The 23,405-nt window shown below is 37.8% G+C and overlaps 3 protein-coding genes across 8 annotated transcripts; all 3 read right to left on the bottom strand.

Annotated features, from left to right (window-relative positions):
- Positions 1–896: 896 nt before the first annotated feature.
- Positions 897–3,058, bottom strand: LOC125213604 (tubulin beta-2 chain). The gene is made up of 3 exons (XM_048114244.1): positions 2,572–3,058; positions 1,889–2,158; positions 897–1,784 (listed from the first exon to the last, which is right to left on the bottom strand). The coding sequence occupies exons 1-3, from the start codon at positions 2,963–2,965 to the stop codon at positions 1,108–1,110; spliced, it is 1,341 nt and encodes a 446-aa protein (XP_047970201.1). The 5' UTR covers positions 2,966–3,058; the 3' UTR covers positions 897–1,107.
- Positions 3,059–5,078: 2,020 nt separating this feature from the next.
- On the bottom strand, positions 5,079–16,342 carry LOC125215521 (filaggrin-2-like). Of its 6 annotated transcripts, none has more exons than XM_048116959.1 (10): positions 16,216–16,342; positions 15,072–15,331; positions 14,785–15,000; positions 12,241–14,704; positions 11,393–12,138; positions 11,119–11,300; positions 10,916–11,034; positions 10,782–10,833; positions 7,239–7,366; positions 5,079–5,238 (listed from the first exon to the last, which is right to left on the bottom strand). In XM_048116959.1, the coding sequence occupies exons 2-7, from the start codon at positions 15,276–15,278 to the stop codon at positions 10,953–10,955; spliced, it is 3,897 nt and encodes a 1,298-aa protein (XP_047972916.1). In that variant the 5' UTR covers positions 15,279–15,331; positions 16,216–16,342; the 3' UTR covers positions 5,079–5,238; positions 7,239–7,366; positions 10,782–10,833; positions 10,916–10,952. The 6 variants fall into 6 exon arrangements, with proteins under 6 accessions (XP_047972916.1, XP_047972917.1, XP_047972919.1 ...); XM_048116960.1 differs by having other exon boundaries at positions 7,274–7,366; XM_048116962.1 differs by having other exon boundaries at positions 5,079–7,366; positions 11,393–11,714; positions 11,826–12,138.
- Positions 16,343–18,709: 2,367 nt separating this feature from the next.
- Positions 18,710–23,022, bottom strand: LOC125213984 (beta-galactosidase 3-like). The gene is made up of 18 exons (XM_048114813.1): positions 22,647–23,022; positions 22,486–22,581; positions 22,290–22,402; positions 22,120–22,186; positions 21,959–22,051; positions 21,719–21,862; positions 21,519–21,607; positions 21,317–21,422; positions 20,989–21,076; positions 20,793–20,911; positions 20,520–20,684; positions 20,199–20,377; positions 19,999–20,108; positions 19,802–19,911; positions 19,580–19,690; positions 19,382–19,495; positions 19,042–19,244; positions 18,710–18,962 (listed from the first exon to the last, which is right to left on the bottom strand). Exons 1-18 carry the CDS (start codon positions 22,803–22,805, stop codon positions 18,845–18,847), a joined length of 2,184 nt encoding a protein of 727 aa, XP_047970770.1. The 5' UTR covers positions 22,806–23,022; the 3' UTR covers positions 18,710–18,844.
- Positions 23,023–23,405: the final 383 nt, after the last annotated feature.

The following is a 23,405-nucleotide window of genomic DNA, read 5'->3' as shown; positions in this document are numbered from 1 at the left end:
ATTTAAACATGGATGACAGAATGTGTTAAAATAAAAGCTAATAAATTTTTTTGTACCATTATGTAAACATTCATATTTTCCGTGGTAACATAAAACAAAGTAATAATGGTCCGTTCGATACACGGAAGTGGAATTGAATTAGAATTAGCAGAACTGGAGTATATTTCAATTCCAGATCATTTGTTCGGTAAAAATGATATACGAAATTGAATTATGTTTAGGATATTATATGAAGTGTGTATTGTGTGTAGTATGTGTGCAATGTGAGTGCAGTGTGTGTAGACTGTAGAGTGTGTATGTGCAATGGTATATTGTGTGTAATTTGTGTGTATAGTGTGTGAAGTCGTCAAAATGCTCAATTTTATAACTATTTGAAATTCCAATCATCTACTTCTGATATTGAAATTCAATTCAATATAAACACTTTCTTTTTTAGTCTGTTCTCTAAAAATATAAACGTTTTCTTTTTTAGTTTGTTCTAAAAAATAAAAACTTTACTCTTGGAAATTTTTCTCTCCAAAAGGGGAGGCATTTTCCAACTATCACATTTTTCTTTCTATTTTTTTCTGACGTTAACAATTTAGCATTAAAGTCCGTGCCATTTCAAAAGTTTATATTTTTAGGGGAAAGAGGGAGCATGAATTTAGAATTATAAACTCCAATTCCAGTTCCACAAGCACAATTACATGATTCTAAACGGAGCTGAATAGTTTGTAATTGCAATTACCGCACATATTTTTGTAAACATAACAATTTGAAGTTTGGTAAACATATTAGATTTAAAGTTGGTTTTGCATCTTAAGATATACTCGATGAAATCAAAACTACCAAGAAAAAGATTTCAGAGATTTCAAGGCAATAGGAGTAAATTGAAACAAATCTTTAAATGCTTCACATGAAGAAACTGAAGAAATTTAATTCCCGATAAACAGCAGAAACAAATTCAAAAAACGCAACATACGCATTTGAGTTTTTTTTGTTACCCTATGTTTTTCCACTTAGCCGTTGCGCAACTGGAAGTTGAGATTACAACCACAGTCAACAGCAACTAAACCCTAAAAATAACACAGCCCGTTATCACATTCATTGAGGCTGTTTCTTCCTCAATCAATCCTCGTACTCACCCTCCTCCTCATCCTCATACTCACCCTCCTCGTCAGCCGTTGCATCCTGGTACTGCTGATATTCCGCCACCAGATCGTTCATGTTGCTCTCCGCCTCGGTGAACTCCATCTCGTCCATCCCTTCCCCTGTGTACCAGTGCAAGAAGGCCTTCCTCCGGAACATGGCTGTGAACTGCTCGCTCACCCTCCGGAACATCTCCTGGATGGAGGTTGAGTTGCCAACGAAGGTCGAGGCCATCTTCAGCCCGGTTGGGGGGATGTCACAGACAGTTGATTTCACGTTGTTGGGGATCCACTCGACGAAGTAAGATGAGTTCTTGTTCTGCACGTTCAGCATCTGCTCATCCACCTCCTTCGTGCTCATCTTCCCCCGGAAGATGGCTGAGGCAGTCAGGTAGCGGCCGTGGCGCGGGTCAGCAGCACACATCATGTTCTTTGAGTCCCACATCTGCTGTGTGAGCTCGGGGACTGACAGCGCCCGGTACTGCTGGGATCCACGCGAGGTGAGTGGGGCAAATCCCAACATGAAGAAGTGCAGACGTGGGAATGGGATGAGATTGACAGCAAGTTTGCGAAGATCAGAGTTGAGCTGGCCAGGAAACCTTAGACAGCATGTGACACCAGACATGGTTGCGGAGATAAGATGGTTAAGATCACCAACTGCAGACACACGAAAACATGAATCAATAAATGCAGTCGACACAACAGTATATGATGATACACACAACAATTATATACGAGGTCTTTGAGCAGGAGGAGCTTACAGCTAGGTGTTGTGAGCTTAAGTGTCCTGAAGCAGATGTCATAGAGAGCCTCGTTGTCGAGAACCATGCACTCATCTGCATTCTCCACGAGCTGATGAACGGATAGTGTGGCGTTGTAAGGCTCAACAACAGTATCGGAGACTTTGGGAGATGGGAAAACGGAGAAGGTGAGCATCATCCTGTCTGGATACTCCTCCCTAATTTTAGAGATCAACAGGGTACCCATACCAGATCCTGTTCCTCCTCCCAAAGAGTGACACACTTGGAATCCTGCATCGGTATATAACGTTTTTATAAGAAAAATGCTGTACGCCCCAATTCATAATTTGTACATCAAACACAAATGGTTTAAATTCGTTCATATAGGCATATAAACAAACAATTAAAGCTCAGCATTTCAAACGATTGCAGTCAAAATGTAAAGGGGATCTGGAATTTGAGAAGACTGTTAAAAATTGGAAAGGGGATCTGGAATTTCAGATAATTGTATAAAAATTGGAAATAAGATCTGGAATTCCTCACTAAGGTAGAAAATGTTTTCAGAAGATTGCAGAAAATTAAAACAAATATTTAATTTAATTAAGTCCACAATTTCAAAAACAATTAGGTCAAAAAAAATACGAGATCTGCATCTGAATCGAATAACCAGAAATTAAAGGAGAAATAATTCACGATGGCCATACCTTGCAAACAATCGCAGTTCTCAGCCTCTTTCCTGACAACATCGAGAACGGAATCGATCAACTCCGCGCCCTCGGTGTAATGCCCTTTCGCCCAATTGTTCCCAGCTCCGGACTGTCCGAACACGAAATTATCGGGCCTGAAGATCTGGCCGTAGGGGCTGGAGCGGAGGCTGTCCATGGTCCCGGGCTCGAGATCCATGAGCACGGCCCGAGGCACGTATCTCCCGCAACTGGCTTCGTTGTAGTAGACATTAACCCTCTCGAGCTGCAGATCTGAGTCGCCCTGGTATCGGCCGGTGGAGTCGATGCCGTGCTCCGCGCACACCACCTCCCAGAACTTGGATCCGATCTGGTTTCCGCATTGGCCGCCCTGTATGTGGAGGATTTCACGCATCTTTTCTTTTTTGTTGAGAGAGAGAGAGAGAGAGAGAGAGAGAGAGGAGAGCGAATTTGGGATTTGAGAGAGAAAGGGAATTAAAAATGTGGTGTGTGGAGGCTGGCAAGGGTTATATGAGAGAGAAATATTTGTTGGTATTTGAAATTTGAAATTCAAAAGAGGGAAAGTGGGGAATGAGCTGTAATTCCCCAATTTTTAACGGGTCAAAGCAACGGCTACATTAATCATTTTTAAAGTATTTTTTAAATGGGTTAAAAATTAATGTTAGTAATAGTAGTAGTATAATAAATTATTTAATCAGATTCGATAAGGTAAATTATAATTGCTGTTTAAATATTTGATTTGATTGATTCTTTAAATTTAAAATGATGTCTTTTTTAATAGTTGCTTTATATATTCAAAATCGGTCCATAAAAATAAATACTACTAGGACTCCCTCTGTTTCACAATAGTTGAGGCGGAATTTTTGGGCACGGAGTCTAAGAAAAGGATGTTGAATGTGTTAAATAAATAGATAAATAAGTAAGAGAGAAGAAAATGTAGAGAGAATAAAGTATAAAGTGAATAAAGTAGAGAGAATAAAGTAAGAAAGAGAAAAAAGTTGTCATATATGGAAATGACTCAACTATGAAGAAACTTCCCGAAATGAAAAAATGACTCAACTATAGTGAAACGGAGGGAGTACATTTTTTCAAAGTACGGATTTTAATGTATGATTTGAAAATTATGAGTGAAATAAAAAAAATAAGTGAAATATTGATAGTAAAAAATGAAAAAAATTAACTATTTTTATAGAATATATACAATAGTAGTACTCCACTTTTTTGCTAAGACAAAAATAAGGTCTCATACTATATGAGGTCCAAGGGAATATGAGTTGTCTAGGGATAAGTTTGCACATTGATAATAGTATGAAATCGAATGTCACAACTCACAGGTATTCATGAAAATTTACTCGAATTCAATATTCGTAAACAACATTAATTACAATTTGCTAAAATGAAATTATAGTGGTAAGGAGTGATATACATCCATGAAACTATAACGTTTTTGCTAAAAAAGTAGTCAAGCGTAAAAGATGGTATCTTTAAAAATATTATACCCATAGGCGTTGTTCCTTTGTAAGATTAAATCTCGAGATTAAGTATGTTTTGGTTTATGATACTGAATCCCACAACTTAAATCTAGATGGATAATTATGTGATAAGTAATCATAGCCAACTAACTCTCTCCAATTAAAATAATCTCACAACTCAATCCTATACTACCTCCGTCCCCGAATACTTGACACAGTTTGACCCGGCACGGAAATTGAAAATGTTTGACTTTGTATTAAATGAAGGTGTGTAGTGGAGTTTGGGTCCCACACAATTTATAATGTAAGGGAGGGAGAATGAGAATGGTGAGTATAGTGGCATAAACGTGTAAATTCAATGAATAAGGAGGGGCATATTTAGTGTCCATATGGAGTAAGTCAAACTGTGTCAAGTATTCGAGGACGGACCGAAATGACAAACTGTGTCAAGTATTCAAGGACGGAGGGAGTATTATATTCCGGTACTCCCTCAGTCCCGGCCTAAGTAAGACTTTTCTTTTTTGGCACGTCACAACTTAAGTGAGACGTTTCCTCTTTTGATAATACTTAACTCACAAAACAAAAATGTCTCAATTAGACCGGGATGAAAGGAGTACTATTTATTTAAGAAATCAAACACCAATTATGGAACAAAGTGAATTATACTAAATAAAAATATCTAAAAATATTCATATCCCTATTCGCAAGAATTGTCAACAAAATTGCAAGTATCGATGGATTACCTACTTTGATAGTTAAGCAAATGAATCATAATTGGTTGTTAAAATGTAGACTTCAACAGCTCTGTAGATGCCTAATCATAAATATGAATATTAATGAGCATTTCTCTTTATTTTGTGTTTTGCTTACAGCTTTCGCTAAACAAGTTAAGTCGTGCAAAACGTTGCTCTGAAATTTTAATACACAACGAATTTTATGAAATAAAGAATGTGGTAAATGGAGCTATTACTATTTATTCTTATTATTTTCTCCACATATACTATGATACATCTCCAACAATATATGAATCATGAATTCCAAACTAAATGAATTTATTATATAATCATCAACAATTTAGACAGGCTCTTTATACAGTCCCAGGAACCACATAACACTAAGAAAAAAATAATTGAAAAAAAAACAGCACCAGCCTATCTCCCTCAAATAAACTACAGCTTGAAGCCATGCTTGCCGACTGGGAGACGAAGTGAACGACAAACAAAGGAAGAATGATGACTCTTGCATAGTTAATCCTAGAAGTCAAAGGCAAACAAGCTACACTGCCAAGCTAGGCAGTGCATTAGCATGAAATATAATCACAGAGCATGGTTTGTGTTGGATATTAATGTTTTAATTGGTCGAGTATCCAGTCATAAATCAAGTCCAAGGTAATTCTATGTTCTGCATTCGTGTTCGCTATGCAAATGGTAATTCTACGGCATAACCAAGTCCAAGGTAATCTTCAGTATTCGTGTTTGCTATGCAGATGGTAATTCTACATCATAACCAAGTCCAAGGTCATCTTCAGTATTCGTGTTTGCTACGCAAATGGTAATTCTATGTCATAACCAAGTCCAAGGTAATCTTCAGTATTCGTGTTTTCTGAGTCCTAATCATAACCAAATCTGAGGTTGTAGCGTCTAAAGGAATTAGTTGCCGGAGAGCCTAATATAATCATAACCATATTGGATTGCTGAATTACCCACATTCAAGGCAGCATTCTATGTGTCATGAATAAGTCTTATGATTCTGGCATGAGAATCACTCGATGAAATCAAAAAACTAGATATGTCCAAACAACTCAGTTGCTATGTAGATCTAAAGATTTCAAACAGGGCCAAGAAGACTATGGATCAAAATAGACTGTCAGCGGGACAAGAAAACACCAGTTTTAAGGAAATGTACAAAGCTGCTCATATTTAGTTCCCAGAATAATTCTCTGAAATCCAGTTATACAACCATATTAGATAAGAAGCTTGAATCATTTTCATATCATTGATGAAAAGAAATGGAAGTAGGTTAAAAGATAAAGCAAAAGTAGATAAAACGCAAAATGTGGAAAATTAAGAAAGGTCAATATGGCAAAATTACAACTACAAGAAAACTATGCTATACCAGTTTCCAGAAAGAATGCTATACTAGCAGTAGCAAAATCTATTATGTCCCATTAATTATTTGCATGTTATTCATTGAACTGAGGTAAACACAAACAACAAATAGTATTTAAACATCTTGAGCCTATCTAGACGCTTCTGTCTCAGTCATTATCATCTTTTTTCTAAATCTTTTACAATGACATTTTGAAGTCATAGCTTATCAGATTAATTCATTTTTCTGGATACGATTTACTCGGATGTTAACAGTCACAATCAGGCCAAAGACTGTCTATTTATCACCCCATCTCCATATTTATTGTTTTAGTGATCTGAATAGTCAAGAATCTGATCTCACTTGAATCAGGAAGCACCCAACAAGGGAGAGATTATGAATTTATGAGCACAAAGGAAAAAAAACCCATGCCTAAGATGATACTCTACTAAAGTAGGAGGGGTAATTAGTTAAATCCACAAATACACGAGAAAGGATTTTATGTGAAACTAACTGAAGCCTAATATAGAAAATTTGCATTCAACTGTTATAGGAAGTTACCAGAATTGTTCAAATGTCCAGTTTGACATCCTAAAAATATTTGGATCTCGTTGCATCTACAAAAAACACAGAAGACTTGCTAGCAAACTAATTTTATTTCCATTATTATGTTGTTATAAGATAAAGTTCTCCATGCAGACAAACTTTAACTCAGCAACTAAATTATACTTCACCAACCTATTTCAGTTTTTTACCCAAGAAGTGTTTAACATAATAAAGTCCTTATCTAAGAGATCATTAAAACTGATCCATTAGACCTCTATTTACTAAACTCAAATAAAATTATGATACACTATCATTTCTATAAAAACAATGTATTCTATGTTTATGCAAATTTGGAAGCTTGTCTTCTCAAAAGCTTCCAGATCATATAGGAAGCAGGCAACCAAAGATACTATGACCCAACTCAACTTCGAAATACATCATAAAGAACACTCTAAAAAAGATTATTTTAAGAACCACTGTGGTAAATCCAACCTGATAATATTTCTTATATGAGCTCACAGAAGATTAACGTATATTAAGAAAATTTAGGTAAAAAATCACCTATCAAGTAAACTCTGCACCAACCATGTCCTTACCCCCAATTCAAAAGCGGGCAACCATCCTGCTTAACTTTCAGCCTTTTTACTCTTCTGCTTCCCCGAAGAAAAGACAGGTTGAATTGAAATGATCTATTATAGAGAAATTCCAACCAGAGAAAACAATCAACCTCAAATACATCAACTCAAGAAGAAAGTATCATTATCAGGACAAAGAATAGTCTCATACCATATAAAAAAGTTTCAAAGAATGAATCGGAAAAAAACTTTAATATGGAAAAAAAAAGAAGCAAAATCCATCAATTAATTACCCTGACTTTTATCAAAACAAGGAGGTAAGAAATATTTATCTCCTAAATAATACACCCTCTGTCCCACCTTAGACGACACATTTCTTTCTCTCTCCTACTTTACTTTCTCTCCACTTTAACTATTTATTATCTTTTTCCCAAAACATGTGCGAAAAAAATGTGTCATCTAAGGTGGAACAGAGGGAGTACTATACCTGGTTTCAAGAAAATGCAGCAATGGTAAATAATCTAGTTCAAGTCACAGATTGTCACTAATTAGATGAGTTAGTAATAGTTATTTTAATTTAGAATGTCAAATGATGATTAACACTGTGACCAGATAGAAAAATATTCTGGCCATCCGAAATTACAACGTATAGACTACAAGTTTTATAGGTGATTTTACACTTTATAGGCAGATATGAGAGATATAGTAGAGAAATCGTCTATAGGAATAAGATAAGATTAAAGTGATTTCAAAAGTATTATATAGATAAGAACTACATATCTGTAACCTACCAATTCTCGCACACAGGTACCATTTTCAGTATTAAATGTTATGTGACTGCCCTATATAATCTGTTGACTTTATTGTAATGGTATAAGGCCAAAATAAGATAGAATATAACCTAGTTTTTTAATGTTACGTGACTGCCCTATATCATCTGTTATATCTGAGTATGTGAATAAGAAAATGGAAGTTCTTCCCGTATGGTTCCTGGTTCGAAAGAAAATTTGAACAAAGGAAAAGACTGGATATAGTGGTAAAATAAATTGTGCCAGTGCGAACAACTCACAGGTGATTAATTACATACCCACAAAAGCTAGGATATGATGTCAGCAACAATAAATGCCACCTTAAAATTAATGATGGTTTTGTGTTCCTACTCGCACCATCACACAGACCAACCAATTAGTCATCACTACTCACACCATCAAAAGCTAGGATATGATCTGTCTGATTCAGCAACAATAAATGTGACCTTAAAATTAATGATAAGTTCGTGCTCCTACTCGCACCATCACACAGACTAACCAAATAGTCATCACTTAGCGTATGTGGCCCATATTCGGTTAAGGAAAAAATAAAATGCCAGAAAGGAATTAAGTAGTGGATATATAGCTGTCACTAGCCAGATACTATATCACGTATCTATTTCTTCAGTTTAATGGGCTAAAACTGAAAATTCATGAAACTCCTGCAGTGTTTTGTTTTTCAGCTAAAATTAATAGTATATCTAAAACCGGCCACCATTAAGAATATAAAAGTGAGATAATTTAGTCCTAACAATTTAGAGATATTGTCTAAACTTCCACATAGCAAATAAATGACCATCACTAGTTAGAGCGATGTCAAAAGTTATGTTATTCCTGAATGCATAACTAGCTCCAATTTATCAAAAACAAGTCGTATTTAGGAGGTTACTGAACAAAACGGAAAATGGAAAAAAGGAAAGCATGGTAGCGTATGTGCAACATAGATAAGTGGAAAATTTAAGCAAGAGCTCTTGCATTTGTTTCTAAAGGTTCATCATTTATGAGGGAAAAAACAATTCGCCTCTCACCCTAAGGCTCTTTTTAACAACATGCCACCTAGAGTCTTTTCTGTACAGTTGCAACCCAAAACATTTCAATAGTACATTGCAATACATTTTTCTTTCTGATTAATATATGCATCTTGTGTTTATTATTAAGGTTATCTTTTCCTTTCAGCAATGAAATATTGAATTTTGCTTCAGACGAAATATACTTGATTGGAATCAGATAATAAAAAAAAAAGTAATTGGCCTGCACTGATGTGATGGTGAGACCTCTGGCACTCACTTAGACAAGCTGCTGCTACTGAACCTAATTATTTGAACTTCACAAAAACTATGATTGATAGAAATCGATTCTCTCTTATCACAAGCCTTGTAGCTTAGTGGTATCCCTTGCCTTTGGACAGGTAAGCGAGTGACCTAGGTGGCTAGGTACCAAATACGTAGGTAATATGATGCAATTATGCAAATTACATCAACAAAAACAAGCATATGGAATTTGGATGAGCACAAACGACTTTGTGGCCAAGTAATAACTTGCACAAAGTAGAAATGCAAATTATAAAAATTGAAACAAGAAATAGGATATAGGATATATATTCTAATAGCAACCTTGAAAGATATATCTTCTGTATTAAACAGTCGTCTTAACAGTGAAACAAGGATAGTTTAGTGATAGGCAACTCAGCATCCAATTAGCTGAATTATTTTATAGGACAAAACTGTAATTAAAATGCTTAAAGGGCATTGATAGCTGATACAACTACATCCAAAATGCTCGGTGACCTATTTGTTTCGATGTAAGCAGCCTTTTTAGCATTGAGATTTCAAAAGTGGGTATTGCTTTATGACCATTTTAACTAAATGGCAATTCTTCTTCTCTGGAACCTATTCTTTTGGCATTTACTAGCAATTCTATTTCCACTATACTCATATTGTGAGTCTATGCACAATAAAATCATAAAATATAAATGGGTAATATACAAACCTATTGCAAGTTATCTTCAATTTTCTAAATTAGTAGAAATATGAAAAAGAAATTTAATCCAAGGCAACAGGCATCTAAAAATCATACTCCAAGTTTGGACTAGATCCTAGAGGTGTCCCTTTAGATTAGGGTTGCACTTCAGACATTAAATCAAATAGTTTTAAGTTCGAATAGAAAAAAATAAATAAAGCTTAAGTTTGCTACCATGCATGAGCAGCAAAGCATCCTTGGTTCTTTAAATTCATCCATACATCCTTCTATATCTAGATTAGTTTTTGGGTGGAAGCAAGAGGTAGTCTTACAATTTTAACATAAAATTTAATCACCAGTTTCAGATCATTCAATTCAGGAAGCATATATGTATGCTAAATACTTGAGGCTTAGTCCATCATCAAATGACATAGGGTTCCCATTCTAATACATGCTGACATCAGTTTCATTAAAAGAAAAAGAGACATATAGATCTCTAGCACATATGTTATTGTTGCACCAAGTGCACTTTGTGAGAAGATAAGGAGAAAGTTTTCAACTTCAGACCAAGTTTGCTCTGGAAACCATGCTGATCAAAGAAACAAATGAAAAGGCTGTTATAGGATATGTGATCACGCCATTAGGTATTCTGATAACACCATAAGAACTAAAGTGCAATACATTTTAACAAGCATAACAGAACCATCAGAAAACTATCCATGCTTGGAAAGTAGGGACTTTGAGAGTCATAATTGACAAACCTAATTGCCAAAAACCTTCAATCCTGAAACACTCCAGACTGAAAGCAGCACCCTGAAATGATGAAGCTGAATATAAGAAAGCTTGTCAAATTCGAAGCATATCACATACAAAAACATAGAAATAGAAATCTGACCAGGATAAGATTTCCAACAAAAAAACTTCAACCAGGATCAATGCTTGCTTCCATGGCCAACAGTGCCCACTTTTCTAGTTCTGTTTCCTCCTTCATGTATCTTATGGCCACCAGGAGCTCTGTGCAGCAAATATGAAAATTGATGATAAAACTACACAGCATTTAGCTACATTATGCAGTATGCAATTTCAGATTATTATTACCTTGGCTTTTTGTTTTGCAATTTGATGCGTTTAACCATATCCATAGTCATATTCTGGTGCTCCCTTGTCTGAGAATGCATCTCCAATCCTTCCACTGTTTCACAATCAAACTCACAAATCCTGCACCATCCATTGCTAATAGGTTTCCTCTTCCTGGACTGATCAAACGAATCCAATCCACCCTGAAAGAAACCAATAGCATGTGTGACTAATGAAAATGAGTTGAAGTTAGGCAACTCCTAGCAACCAGGCAATTTTGAACTTTAACGCTTACAGAGAAATGTACAGCATTTGGCATTCCATGGAACGGATAGTTGTTCCTCATGGGTGGCTCCCCGAGATGTTGGAAACTAGGCAAATCACCTCTTGCAGACTGAGAGAACGGAGGACGAGGAAAATTCCCTGTAAGTTCTCCTGCACGGCCATGACCAGGCAAAGGACCGGGCCCAGCAGTCTCACCCATATTGAAATGACCAGACAAATATCCTGGGCCTGGAAATTTTCCCTTCATCAAATGGCCAGGTCCTTCAGGGCCAAAAACATCATCTGCACCAATTTGGTTGGGGTGCAAGTCAGGAGCCATATGCTCACCATACCTATGATTCCCATGATCATCAATGTCACCTCTTCGTAGGTGACCAGGCAAAGGAGGAAACCTGTCGTCACGAAATTGATTTCTAACCAAATCAGAAGAGAGATTGAAAGACCTGGATCCTTCTCCGAATCTATGTGCTTCCCTGGAATTATGGTCCTCGAAAGCTGAATTGCCACGAGGGAAGCTTGAGGGGCCTCCAAATCGACGGGATGGCGAGCCAGGATAATCCCTGCCAGGACTATGATAAGGAAATGGCTTTATACGATGGCCAAATTCAGGCCCGGGACCAAACATATCCCCATGCACAGGTCCACCAGATTGATCATGTGGCACAAATCTTGAATATGGGCCTGTAGCGCTGGGATCCAACTTAGATACAGCATCATAACTATGCCCATGGAGTGGTTTATCAAGCAACGTTGGTGCTGCATTTGAAGATGGGGAGGATCATCTCTTAGAAGAGTGAAAAACAAACAACCTGAATATTACAAAGGAAACAGAATTTGAACATCTTTTCAATAGTTTACCTTGGTCAAATGTGCGGGTTGGCTCCTTGGACATTTGATTTGAATTTTCATCTCTAGAACCAAACATAGAAGGGTCAGGAGCTGCACCCCCATTCATTCTAATATTCGGCTCGTCGGTATGAGATTTGGTGAGGGAGCGCCATTCACCAGAACCTGGCATATGATCGCTCGACATTGGCCTAACATGTTGGGAACCATATTGACTTTCAAAGGGAGGTTTTCCCATAGTCCCACGTGTCTCAGATAGCGATTCAAAGCTCTTAGGTAGACCACCCAGATTTCCCAGCACCTTCCCTTCACTTAAGTTAACTGATTGCCCGGCATGATGCAAAGCTCCTGGACCTTGCACCCCAACTGTTGATGAAGGCTGCCCCTGCCCTTGTGCTTGAGACCTTTCTTGGTGGAAACCATGAGAACGTGGGGGTAAAACATTCCCTTCTGCACTGGAGATAGAGATATCTGAGACAGTTTCATTACCAAAATTTCCAGATGATATTCCAGCTGTTTTTGACAGCTTCATGACAGTTTCAGGGTCTGCTTGCTTCAGTGGAACAGGATCTAACAATGTCCGGACGTCTTCTTTGCGGTTTTCATTTTCCACCCCTTCATTTGCTTGTTCCCTCAAACCCATGAGATCACCCTTCTCCTGCTTGGTAACAGACTTCACTGAACCATCCTTTGCTGAATCATCAGCATCCTGGACCAGTGTTCCATTAAATCCGGTCCCCATTTCCTCTTTCAGGGAGTCACCTTCAAATCCTTTTTCAGCCGGTTCCTTTTCAGGAGATCTAATTTCTTTAACAGTTGCATTCTGCTGAAGTTCGGCAGGCTTTGCATGATTCTGATTTTGACTGATAGATGACTGAGTTGAACCTCCATGGGCAGGTCCAGAATGAGTGGAAGCACCAAAACCACCAGATGTCATATGTTGGCTTGGAGGAGGTATCCCCTGATTTGGCATCAAAGCAGTCCCAGGATAGTTTTGGGATTGTTGTGGTTGAGGGGGACCAGGTGGACGCATCTGCATCTGAGATTGAATATGTGGCTGTTGAGGGAGATGTCCCTGCTGGTGCAACTGACCTTGAAATGAGGCAGCAAACTGCTGCTGTTGAGCATAATTATGAGGGGGTCCTTGTTGTGGCTGCATGACAGGACGATGCTGAATTGGAGGGGTAGGTTGTTGTCCATGAGGTAGAAACTGCTGGTGCGGTGCATGAGGAATGCCAGCTACCTGATTTTGCAGCGGCACCGGTGCAGATGGCTGCTGCTGGGAAAATGAACTGTGAGATTGGGGTGGCTGTAAAGGTGTAGGTTGCGGCAGGGTTTGAGCATATCCTTGAACTGAATGCATAGACCCACTAGTCGGATATGGAAGCACAGCATGCTGCTGTGGAGCTCCTGTATGCATTTTCTGAGCTGTCTGTGGTGGTTGGTATGAATGGTGCCCACTTACAGGACGAGGTGGTGGATGCAGAGCCAGAGGAGGGGCGGCCGGCACTGCAGGCTGGTTTGTTTGAGAATGGAAAGCAGGATGTTGAGGATGTGACTGATAATGTTGTGCTTGGGGTTGACTCTGAACATTTGACTGGCTTGATGGTTGCACATAGCCTTGAGTTTGAGGATGCATTTGGGGTTGTACATGGGAACCTTGAGGATGATGAATCTGCCCTTGACCTTGCTGGTGTTGAGGCACCTGTGCATGCTGTGCAGGAGGCCGCGTTCCTACTGCCTGGGGAAACTGAGGTGGCTGTGGAGGAGGTGGTGGTAGCGCCTGCTGAGCAATCTGAGTTTGAGGTCGATGAGGTTGTTGCTGTGGGTGAATCTGATAGTTTGGAGCTAAAGATTGACCGGGTGCATTAGCCTGGGCCTGCCCTTGAGATGGAAGTTGTGCCTGAGCCTGCGGCATCATTTGGAGTTGAGGCTGAGGTGGTGGTTGAGCCTGCAGTTGCAGATGAGGCTGTTGAGAAGCTTGACCGACGGGGTTGATCTGTTGAGGTGGCTGAAGCTGCAGCAGGTGTGGTTGTGGCTGCACTTGGGCCTGGGATGGGGCTTGGCCTTGCGGCTGGGGTGGCACTACAGCCTGGGAGTAGACATGAGACTGGTGTTGACCCTGCACTTGCACCACATGTTGCTGGTACTGTTGAAATTGTTGTTGCTGAGGAGGGTAATAATGTTGCTGCTGGTAAGGATCATATCCCGAGTATTGCTGATAATATTGTTGATACTGTTGTTGATACCACTGATCTGGTGCTGGCATAGCAGCAGGAGCAGCAGGAGGGACATTTGCCTGCAGATTAGCATTTTGCCCGGGTAACTGTGTCGCAGAAACATTTTGAGGATTCTGGGTCTGAGGTACTCCTGATTGAGCAATAGTCTGGTTCGCTACAGCAGTAACTGCCATCGGTGTTGTGACAGATCTGGTTACGCCTGATGAAGCTACAGCCTGTTGCCCATCATAACCGCCCTGACATTGAACCTTAATATCAGAATCAAATAATTATAATAAACTATTCTCAATAGGAATGTATGTGCATATTTACTTACAGGGCAAATCTGTGCATGATCTTGCACTTGACGATGGATAATCTGGATGCCACATCTGTTGCATATAACGGGAGAATTTCCAAAGGAGCACCCAGCACAATGGGATGGGCAATCAGATAGAGTACCCTCCCATGAGCATCCACTTCGGAAGTAGAGGCAGTGTACCCTAACTTTCCCAACCTTTTCGGCTAGAGCTTTGTCAGACTCTGCTAGAGGCTGTCAATAATAAACAATGTTAGAGAATGAATGGTAACAATATCATTCATAACAGTCATTTCAGATATAACCTTGGAATCAGGTTCTGTCACCAGGTATCCATCATAAGGGCAGGCCTTGCTACCATTTGCAATGTGCACTAAACATGCTTTGCAGTATAGGTGGGTACATTGTGCTTGAAACGCTTCATTAGGATAAACAAGCGTTCTACAAACAGGGCAAAAGTATTCCCCTGGATAGGAATGAATATCAATTATGCACTCGATATCAAAACCCATGGCAGCTCAAGCACCAGATATGCACCAAATATGCACCAAAAAGCTCTGAAAGCCTGCATTAGCATATATAACAATTAGAAACAGCACATACTTATGTTACCAAAATGAAATAACTGTCATCAAGAAAAATATCCGGTAGATAAGGAACTAATAAATGCCAAGAGTATGCGATGGGCACGTGTTAAAAGCAAAGCAAGGGGCAGGTGTCAAAGGCGAAGCAGCAGGCGCGTGTTAACAGTAAATAAGTAGGTGCATGGCAGGAGCGAAAAAAATCAGGGCGCGTGCCAACGACGAAGAAGCAGGCGCGTGCCAAAGGTGAATCAGAGGGCCAATAGAGTACGTTAATACCGTTTCCATATCACCATACAAGGTAGCTAAAAATGCATGAATACAGAATCATAACCCAATTGTTGTCACATTTAAATCCCAAAAACTATGACACCCGATGTTAAGGTTTAAGACTTATCAACCATCAAGTAAATTACGTGCCACGATAATGGCTGATTCTTTCAAGTCACCAAAGAAAAGTTACCCATTCTTCAGCGAGACAACTCACTGAAAAACACTTGAATTCTTAGCTAGGGCAGATTAAATAACATACTGTAGTTCTCTACTTTGGTGCTACCGCATCTTTCCCAAAAATTCATGCCTATTTTTGTTAATCAGATCCGAATTGTTAAGGAAACATCAAGCTAAAACGATTCTTTCTTAATAAGTTTGCACATGCAATAACTCAAACCAAGAATCAAGATCACCTATCATTTGCTGTTTTTCTTAATAAGTTTAACGCATGCAGGGAAGGATCACAGATGAAATGAATTAAACGTATCGATTAAATTGGAGAATGTGGATGTTTCTGTTAAAACCCTCATTTCGAAAATTGAAAGAAACCCCAAAACTTCCGAGCTGAACATTGAATTTACTTGTGTTTTGTTACCTCAAACGGATGTACAGTAGCACCGATGAAACGACGGTAAGATGCAGAAGCCGACGGCCAGTGAGAGAACGCAGGGAGCGACGATGGAGAGTGAAGCTAAGAATGAGCAGAGTAGAGCAGAGGTGTTATGCCTAGGGTTTCCCCCCACAAGGCTTATGTATACGTTTTACCCCCAAAAATATTATTTCAGGTACCCCTTGATTATAATAAATTGAAAAGTCACCCCTATTTTCTAAAATCTCAAAATCTCATAATTCCCATTGAGCAATTATTTCTATATATTTAAAAATGGTCTTATTTAGGAAAGATGAGAGATTGAATTGATGAATTATGAGAGAAAATTTTAAAAAATAACAAAAACAGTGAGTGAAATTTTATAAATAAAAATGAAACTAATTTTGATGGATGAACTTAAATGAAAAGGTTGGAAATTATTTTTAATGGATGACAAAAGTATAATTTTTTGTTCATATAAAAAAGTATTATAATTATATTTTAAGAATAAATTATACTCCCTATGCCTGTGGTAATTTTTATGGTATAAACTCAATAATTTTATATGATTGTCACGGTAAATAATTGGTGAAGTATATATCTCTTAAAGTATATTTTGAGATTTAGTTCAACATTTTTCATCCAATCCATCAACTAGCGAATGTGAGAATGTTGTCGAAAAGAGACATATAATCGGATGAAAGAGATGGACTCTTTTGCCTATATGATGATCGATGAGGATTTGACAGATTTTTCCAATTTAATAGTGCATGATGGTGATTTTGCAGTGTTCCGGATTATTTGTGTGCTTGTGACGGTAGTGATTATATATCTGTGTGTTGCACTTATGATTGCAGTGATTTGACCTATATATTGTGTTTGTACCAATAGTGATTCTACCTCTATGACTGACGACCATTTTGGTAAAAACATGATTATTTGGATAACAAAAAAAATTAAACTTAAAAAACGCTTATTTGCATGTATAAGCATCGTGTTTATAAAAATATACTTTCTCGGTCTTACTTTTACTGGAGCATTTCATGTTGGACGTATTGGAGCAATAAAGTTTTGCCATAAATAAAAAATAACTCAACCACATTCAAATAGTCCAAAATTGATTACAACTCAATTAGCGTTGCGGGCGGAGGGGGGGCATTTGCTTATCATTATTTTCTACTTATTCATTTTTGCCACCATTTATGTTTGTTCTCGCTCTAGAATTAAAGAAAAGAAAAAAGATATAAAGGCACGGAAAAGAGAGGAATTGCCACCATTTATGTTTGTTCTCGCTCTAGAATTAAAGAAAAGAAAAAAGATATAAAGGCACGGAAAAGAGAGGAATTGAACAAGCAAGTAAAGAACAATAAATTAAACACCCTCTTTTAATTTGAACAAATACAAATATCATTATTAAATTTAAATTTGTAGTAAAATTAAATGAAATTTTAAATCCTCCTTAATTAAAAAATAGGCCATTAACATTAAAACATTTTGCCATCAAATTACCCCAAACAACATTTGCCATCTAGGAAAGAGATAACAATATTTTTAGTCCGTCAATTTTGTTATAGTATTATTTGTGGATCTTATTCATTTTAAAATATTATTGCCCATTTCTAATTTTTAATTTAATATCCCTGTAAGAAATTTTTTACTTTTCTTTTTTTTTAATGAAAATATCCTTCAGTCCTTAAAGACTATTTATATCGTATTAAAGTTTTATCCACCTACTTTTTCTTCATCATCTCTTCTTGTATCAATCCTCTCTATATCTCCTCTCTCTTACATCTTCTTTATATTCTTCTCTCTCTTATTTTATATTCTTCTCTCTCTTATTTGTTCTTTAAGATCCTCTTTTTCTTTAATACAATAATTTAGCTAGATAAATGGATACATATTGTTAAGGAGAAAGACAAAATGCAGATAAGAAAGGAATGCAGATGAGAGAGAATCATAAATTAATAGTAGTAATTATTTAATCTGAAGCATAAAGAAGAGATAAGAGAGGGGGATAAGAGAGGGGATAACAATTAAAGAAATTTGACAAAAAATAGTTCTTAAGGCATAACGACATTTTGGTCTATGAAAATTTTAATGTATGAAAAAATACAGAAAGTCTTTCTATCATTATTACATCAAAGTTCAAAGATTTTAAAGTATGAAAAAATACAGAAAGTCTTTCTATCATTATTACATCAAAGTTCAAAGACATGTAGTAATATTTTTAAAAATAGTGACCACAAATTCTATTGTAACAAAATTCAAAGGATGAAAATGTAAGTCCTTCTTTAATAATTATAAAACAATGAATTGTCTTAAATTTTTAGTTAAGAACCCAAAAAATAAGAAAATGGTGGCGTGCTTAATTTATTTATGCTTGTCAGCACCTTTGTGAATTTTTTGCCACAAATATTATAATTTGACAGCTTTTTTGATAAATATGGACATTAATTTCTTGCATAATACTAATACATTGGTGTTTCAAGAGTATCCATAATTTACAAATCAAATATTCCTCTCTTCGCTGCATATTACTCCGGCGTTTCAAGAATATCCATAATTTACAAAGAATGGAGTATTCAAATTTGGAGCTTAATTTTTTATAATAATCTATCCATCTAAGTCGCATATTCTATACATAAGCAAGTGATCTTTTAACAAGGGAAATCTTGGAAGCATCACCACCAATTTCCTCAAAAACAATCAACAAATTTTGGGTGGGCTTCAGCCATGACCTTGGAACATGGTACCTACACAAACAACCATCATATTTATAAATAAAATCCTAATTCAACAATAAATGTATGATTTCAACATCATTTTACATACCATCTTTGTGTTGGCTTCCCACATCCATCTTGGCACTTTCCTTGTCGATACGTTCCTTCGTACCTACAACCGCTGCATTGCCCCTTCGCGTAGGTTGTCCAGTATCTTCCGATGCTCTGCCCGTTGATCCACACTTGCCCCTTTCCCATGCTACTCATGTCCAAAGCCAACGGCTCGTTCCCATTTGGTGCGTTGAAGTAAGCCTTTTAAACAAGAAGAGTACTCATATAAGGCCCTTTAAAGGGGAAGATGATCTCAATTCTAATATGGTGCCAGAGTAAGCCCAAGTCGACGTGAATTTGTTTAGTACACATTGTTATAGCTGGTCCTAACGTGTTACCTTGTACCACGTTAGTGGCTGTTGCCTGTTTGCTGCGAGAGATGCTTTCATCCAATCAACGGACGATATTTTACTTGGCGAATACAAGTTTATGGCTTCTCCTTTCATTCCAACCTGAAAAGCAAAAAAGGCATAAGTCTCTCATTCAAAGTTTGTGCATGGTTTAAATTACAAGCATGAGGTAAGTAAAATACAAACCTTGTAAGACCATTTTTGTCGTGACAAATCCCGTGTACCATGGTCTAGCCCGTGTAAGGTAACAGGTCCGAGGACTCCAGTGCTCCATGTTTCAAAACGGTGGCCAATGTTCTTGTATGGGAAAGAAACAATTGTGTCAGTGTAACGAAACCAGAAGCTATATAGCAAGTGAGGATATAATGTCTTTCATGCATTTAGAAGGAAAGGATTGGAAAAACAAACCGGTAACCCCACGTTCACACTAAGCAGCGCGACGCTGTTTACTCCAGCGTGAAAATTGGCAGATTTCGAGAAAGTGAACTTTCTGTTTTCTTGAGTTCCAAAGGCTGATCCTGTAATAAGGGAACATGTCATCTCAAGTTAGACACCGTATTTCTTGTAAGGAACAAGGAAAAGATCAAGTATCAATGTATCATCACCTAATAATTTTCCATTTACAAAAACATGCAAAGCATGGCCTGCGGAATTTACTGAGAGAACCGGACCCTGCCCTCCGTGTAGAAAAGATTCGCTCGGACTTATCTGGACACTGCACGAAGTGGTAGGCTATATGAGTTTGGTGGGGTTCTTGCAAACATCTCTCCGGAGAAGAGGGAGAGAATCGTGTGTATTTATTTACCTGGTCGTATACCATAGATAGTCGCTAGCATCTCTAGTGACATTTAATTGCTCCAAAAGACCAAAAACTGTAATTCTTGCATCACTATAGCTGGAGGATATGTCCTCATTGAATGACTCCCACGAGAGCATCGGGGCGTTTGTAGGCAACATTTTTGGCAAAGATTTTTTTGATCTCATCTACACGGTGCAAAATCCGTTTGTGAGATAGCATCAACAGACTAATTGATGATGAACTTGAGCAGAAGAAAGAAATAAGCAGAACATGTTTGCACCAGAAATATCATTTTAGCAAAAACCGGGGGTTGATGAAGTGACTTACAGTGCCAGTGTTGAACGCAACTGTCTTGCAATCGGGGAGTATGCTGATCGACCAAGGAGGCAGATCATAGTGCATTTTGTTGAATGTCACCCTTGCACTTGTGTCCCAGTGGTAATTCGATAAAAATGCTGCACAGCGGCCTGACTTTGTAGCAAATACGTGCGCCTGGAGAAAGAATCATTGATCCAATAGATTTCAAGAAGGCATGAAAATTCAAAAGCACGCTCCAAATGCATACAAGTTTTTGAAGATCAAATGAGAAATACGACACACCTGTTCGTAGTTTCCCAAATTCGTTACTTTAGGATCAGCGTCGACCAAAGCATGCCCACATAGCTTTATGGCCATATGAAGTTCCTTTAAATGGTTGTATTTGGGCTGTCTAGGTAAGCCTACAAATAAGACTGTAAACATCAGTACAAATTATCAGAAAAAGGTCGAACCTCGTGCTTTAGTAGCCTTCTATTACCGTATTCATCAATTGGAGCATCGTAATCATAGCTGGTTGTAATGAAAGGCCCTCCGGCTGTTCTTCCAAAGTTTGTTCCTCCATGGTACTGGTTACACAAGGTTTTTAAACACACACGAAATCGATGCGCTATCTTGACATTCTTTATACACAATACAGCTATAATCTATGTGGCTGTAAAATGTGCTAGTTTTTAGCCCAACTTCAATTCAATTGCAAGAATGGCTCTCGTGAATCGTTTAGCTTACTTACTAGTCATGATGAGTGATGTGAATCGTAAGAATTAAAACTGCATAGTGCTTATCATTCTTGATTGGTATTCACTTACCATGTAGTAGTTTATGAAGGAGCCTCCTTTCTGGATGAACCTAGCTACAGCGAAAGCCAGATCTTCAACAGGGCGATGGTGAATCGGCCCGCCAAATTCTTCGAACCTTGAGAAATCAAAAATAAAACAAAACCAATGAATAAGAACCACCATACAGAATTCTCAGTCAAGAATTGAAAGGAGTTGTGGATAAAAAATGTACCAGCCTGTCCAAGCCTCAGTCCACATAGTTGGTTTGTAAGGTTTGTTTGGGGAGAAATAGTCGCAATAAAAACCATTGCACGTGTTAATCTGTCGATAAATGGTTATGAAACATCACCAACCGCACAACTATAATGCTACACCTTGCAAGTTTGAATGATCAATGTGCAAGAAAGCAATAGGAATATAACAATGTGTTACCACTGGATCTGGGGCGTCGTCTTCCTTACACATGACCCACGGTACTCCAGTGTCTAAGCCGACAGCCATCTTTGCGGCCCAAGACATGTAAGAATGGCCAGCACCACCAAAATTCTTGCTTTCCAAACCATATTCATTTTCAATCTACATATGCAACTAGCACACTTCAGTCCAGGCGATTCGGATTGCAAATTCGGGGTATTTGAACAGTTACAAACAAAATCAAGTTCACAAACATGCCTGTGACAGAATGATTGGGCCACCTTGAGACTGAAACAGCCTCTCAGCTTTCATCATTCCAACAATTTTCTCAGTGAACTTTTGCATAGCATTCTGCAAAATTCGACATTTAGAAACTCGATTGCTTCACATCTAACCTAGATTAAGCACATCAATCTCACCTTGAAAGGTTCATTGTCAGTTCTGAAAGTAATGCCATGAACATACTTCAACCAAACAGGGAAGCCTCTGCCACCAAAAAACACACAACACACAACACACAACACACAATGAACATAACCACTACAAACACTTTCACCATTTAATTCATAAGAAAAAAAGATAAACAAACCCAAAATTCCACTCTGCACAAACATAAGGCCCAATGCGAAGATGAAGATACATCCCTGCTTTTTGGACCAACTTCACAAACCGAACTAAATCATTCCTCCCTTCAAAATTGTACTAACAAACAAGAAAACAGACAACAATTAGGGAAAAATCTCACCAAAAACATGACATATATAATGCAAAGAGAAGAATCTCACATTTCCGGGAGAAGGTTCGTGGAGATTCCAAAACACATACGTGTCAATAGCATCCAATCCTCCATCTTTAGCCTTCTGAATCAGCCCTTCCCACATCTGCATTGTGAAAAGCTTCAGCTTTATCACTCGAAAGAAAAAGGTGAATGTTAATTTCTTCTTACATCGGGGGAGCTTCTTGGGTAGTGAATGGAGCCGGAGAAGAGGATTTGTCTTCTGCCATTGATGACGAGGCCTCTCCTGTCGTAGGTGACGGTGCAAAAAATATTTGGAAACGAATTCAGCAGCAGAAACAGCAAAAAATATTTGGAAACGGCTGCCATTCTTGTTTTTTGGGAGTGTAATGAAGAATGTGGAGATTTACTGACACAAGCTTTTAAGAGCCATAAATCAAATTTTGGGGCAGCTTTAAAGAGGGTACTTTCGACAGTGATTTATTGTTATAACAATCCGTAAAATATGTCTATCTCTCTCTTCATCCACAACACACAAGACACAACACAAGTCTCTGCATTCACGTCAAGATCAAGATAGATGGGACCTTGATTCTTGCTTTTGCTTGATATTTATTATGCATGATAAAAAAAAAATTAAATATATAGGTGGAGTGATTGCGAAAGAAAATGAATATTTTGTTGGATTTTTCTTACAATTTATAACATAATTAAAAATTTTATGTATGGATCAGTTTCACTAAATTGGAGGAGTTTAAGAAAATATAGGCATGTTAGTGTGTCAGAAAATTAAGGTAGAGACAAAGAGATTATGATTTCGATGGATTTGGAAAGCTGTGCTTTTTAGGTATTTGTGTCTGCAAATCTCATTCTTTAATCGTATGATTATTAGAAGATTAACGCTTTCTTTAGACTCGATTCTCCACTTATAAAAGCAAAAGGGAATGCTTTAATGATGCTAATATTTCT

This window comes from Salvia hispanica, chromosome 3 (assembly GCF_023119035.1).
Source record: "Salvia hispanica cultivar TCC Black 2014 chromosome 3, UniMelb_Shisp_WGS_1.0, whole genome shotgun sequence".
In the NCBI taxonomy this organism is placed as follows: domain Eukaryota; kingdom Viridiplantae; phylum Streptophyta; class Magnoliopsida; order Lamiales; family Lamiaceae; genus Salvia; species Salvia hispanica.
Note: the sequence above shows the minus strand (reverse complement) of the source record. Positions and strands in the feature narration are given on the sequence as shown.